This window comes from Nothoprocta perdicaria, unplaced genomic scaffold (genome assembly GCF_003342845.1).
Source record: "Nothoprocta perdicaria isolate Ctin4 unplaced genomic scaffold, notPer1 scaffold_9, whole genome shotgun sequence".
Classification (NCBI taxonomy): domain Eukaryota; kingdom Metazoa; phylum Chordata; class Aves; order Tinamiformes; family Tinamidae; genus Nothoprocta; species Nothoprocta perdicaria.
Genome location: NW_020456198.1, coordinates 8,701,363 through 8,704,684, shown reverse-complemented (window position 1 = coordinate 8,704,684; position 3,322 = coordinate 8,701,363). Strand labels below are relative to the sequence as shown.

Below are 3,322 nucleotides of genomic sequence, written 5' to 3'. Positions count from 1 at the left end.
TCACGCTGCCCGCGGCTGCCGGCGCTGCTTCCTCGGCCTCCTCTTCCTCGGAAGCGGCGCCTTCAGCCAGCCCGAGGTCTTCAGCTCAAACTCCACGGGGAAGTGGTCGCTGATGCCCAGCGCCTGCGCGGGAGCAGGGAGGTGCTGGGGATGCCCGGGGGAACGTGCAGCCCTTGGCGGCGGCGCCGTGCGCCCTCCTCGGGGCGGGTTTTCCAGGCTCTGCACCAAGGTGCACGTCCCTCCGAGCRGCCTTTGTGACGCCCCGAGCACCTCGGCACGGGTGCTGCAGGTTAGCCGGCGCTCAGGCCCGCTCGCGAGCAGGGGTCCCGCTCGGCCCTCGCCCCGCCGGCCGCGCCGCGCTGTGCCGTACCTGCTCCTCCGTGAGCCGAAACGCCCTCTGGAAGTCAAAGACGCCGGCCGAGCGCGGCACCACGGCCCCCACGAGCGCCTCGCCGCTCAGCACGATTCTGCAGGGGCAGCGCCGTGCACCTCAGCGGCCGCTGCAGCGCTCGGAGCAGCAGCTCAGCGGCAAAACCGCAGCGTCGACTTTGGGATGCTGAGATGTTCCTTGTCCAGGCTGAGGAAWCTGCTTGGATCAGCAGGATTTGCCACTGCTCTTCCCCGCAGACCCCTGATTCTGCAGAATGCTTTGTGCTCCTAACCAGAAGTGCCTCCCACTGCGCTCTCTTTAATCCCGGAAAGCCTCAGGTGCAACTTGCTTTATGTGATAAGCACTGACGCTTTTCCAAAGATTTTCTTTTCCTAAGGGAGGGAAGGGTTCCTTGCTCTGCGTACCTGTCATATGGGCAGCTGGTGCTTCTCCTGACCGTGGTGTCGTTCTGGTCACCGATCAGCCAGACAAATTCCGGCTGGGTTCTCAGGCGGATGTTCTGCCACTGCTTCTTGGGGACGTAGCTGCAGCCAGCGTTGAAGTCCCCCATGAAGATGAAGTTCTGGAGGGAGAAAAGCTCTTCAAAAATAAGATCAGCAATGCCTTCTAAGATGGACAGGTATTGCAAACAGCCAGGGCAGTTCAAAAGGGAGAGTTTAGGTGAGGGGTTGCAGGGGCTGCCTGGGGAAGGCCATGCTCGCACATCGACAAGGATGGGGCCAGCTGGGGAAGAGAGGAGCGAGCGAAGGGACCATTTTAAGGAACTGGCTCTTTCATCTAGAGATCAAGTTCACTGAGTAAAAGCTGCAGGACTCAATGAAAATAYGTCAAGGCGATACCAGAAATGAGGGGCTTCTATCCACTGTTTCAGGATCAAGATCTCTAAGCATTGTTCCTGGTGAATGAGAGTCAAAGCAGGTAGAGCAACACAAAGGTCCTAACGAACCTTATTTTTCCAGCGCTGCTTCACATCTAAATACACATCGTAGAGCTCATCGATTTCCCGCACTGCTGTTTCTGGGGTGGTGTGCAGGGGGATTATAGCAAACTCTTTGACATCTTAAAAACAAGGCAAAACAGGAAAAAACAGCAGYTAAACACATAATGAATCATAAAACCGAAAAAAAATAAAACCACAACTGATGTGAAAGCGAGTGTTGTTCTGAGGGAGAAGCAGCTTGCATTTGGCAGCGCAGCAGGGGCCGCGGCTGTGCGGCTGCACCGCGCTGTGCATCGGCTGCTGCTGGTTACGTGACCCGGTGCCGCGCGGGACAAAGCAGCCGCGCTCCGAGATCCCGGCCGTGCCGCTGCTCGGAGCTCCTTGGGGCAGCGTTGCGGAGCCCCGGGCGGCCGGCGCCGCAGCGGGGCCGGCCCTGCGCGAGGCTCTGCGCTTGGAAGCACCTCACCCGTTTTGGGCGAGAGGAACCAGACGATGAAGGGCTCTCTGGAGAAGGCATCCTCGTCCCCCGGCTGCAGATCGGGGTACTGGTAAACCTGCTTCACCGACACCAGGTGTTGCCTGCAACACAGGTCAGTGTGTAAGCAGCCCAGYGGATTTCCTGGAGGCGGAGTGCGCCTCGCTGGCTCTTGGAGGAGGCTGAGGGGCGCGAAAGGCTGAACAACCCCCCGAGTGCCGGAGTGATGAGGTGGCCCAGGCCCGCGGCCAGTGCTCCCAGTGCCGTCCGCCACCGCGGCCGCCTACCTGTAGATGAAGGCGTACTGCTCCTTGTAGGTGTTCCTGCCCAGCCGTTTGCTGACCACGTAGCTGTAATCTTCTTTGGGTCCTTTCGACCGTCTGGAAAGAAAATGGTGTCGCTTTGTTTGCTTCTGTCTTTTAAAAGGCTGCTGCGTTAATTTTAAGTGAGTCTTAAGTGAGTGCATATGCACGAGCATATGAGCCACAGCCTGCTGGCTTTCAGGGAGAGGTTCTGCACACAAAGTCCGGAGGATCAGTTGTGTCTGGGTATGTTCTTTGTTGCTTCCTCTTTTATTCTACACCCTGGGTGCCTTTTACAGCCTCTGCCGTTGCGTCTTTTTAGATGGTCTCACTTCTGCTCAGGTTAACACTGTTATTCTCTCTAGACTCATAAGCTACAGGTAGGGAAGCCTCACAATTATCTTTAGTTCAGCAACCAATTTCTAACTGTGCAGAAAGGCAAATTCCACCCGTACTGCGGTGCTAGCTGGGCGAGGCTCTTCTGCTTCATTCTCTTTTCCTTTGGGCATTGACCTTGAAGCTCTGCAGCTGCCTTCCTAATACCAGCTTTAAAGCACATTTAGCACGCAGCTCTGGAGCTGGCTTAGCCCTGGCCTCCTGCCTCCGTGCATCTCTCCCTGTAGCCACTTATTTTGTCACCTTCGGAAGTAGCCGCTAGTGCAGATCATCAGCCCAGGTGGGATGTGGGCCGCGAGCAAGAGCCGGGTTCTCCATGAGGGTCCCTGCAGCCCCTGCCCGCATTAACCCYGCCTGGAGCGCCCCCCTCACCTGTTCAGCTTCTCCATCAGGAGGGGGCAGATCCTGTTGTTGTTTTCCTTTATTTCCATTAGCAACATGATGTCGCAGCGGGAAATGACCTGCGGCAGGGAAGAGCACAAGGCAGCTCGGTGCTCAGCGTGTTTCAGAGGCTCAGAGCGGTTGGGAAGCTGCGGCTATTTGTGGGAAAGCAGAAGTGCGGCGCAGATCGCAGGCGTGCAGGGGCTGCCTCCCTGGCGCGCTGCGGGGGAGGCACCAGCCTCCTCCTTCCCACGGTGCCCATCTCGGGAACGGGCACTGGGATGGGCACCCGGGAGCCGCGCGCCCGGGGCTGGCTTGCAAACTCGTGCACCTGCTGAGGATAAGGAGCCTGCAGGGCGGGCAGCAGCGCCAGGCTCCGTTGCAGCGCCTCGCTTCCTCCTGCAGCCGTTTGGCCCCCCGGGCTCCCCCCGCCGCCG

General features: G+C 58.7%; 1 protein-coding gene across 1 annotated transcript in view; it reads right to left on the bottom strand.

Moving 5' to 3' along the window:
• The window catches only part of DNASE1L3 (deoxyribonuclease 1 like 3), a 4,822-nt gene continuing 1,500 nt past the window's right edge, over positions 1 to 3,322 (bottom strand). The window contains exons 2-8 of the mRNA XM_026052632.1: positions 2,877 to 2,965; positions 2,094 to 2,186; positions 1,798 to 1,910; positions 1,338 to 1,450; positions 796 to 953; positions 371 to 467; positions 1 to 123 (exon numbers count right to left, since the gene is read on the bottom strand). Coding sequence (XP_025908417.1) covers positions 1 to 123; positions 371 to 467; positions 796 to 953; positions 1,338 to 1,450; positions 1,798 to 1,910; positions 2,094 to 2,186; positions 2,877 to 2,965 — 786 coding nt within the window. The remainder of the gene's footprint in view (positions 124 to 370; positions 468 to 795; positions 954 to 1,337; positions 1,451 to 1,797; positions 1,911 to 2,093; positions 2,187 to 2,876; positions 2,966 to 3,322) is intronic.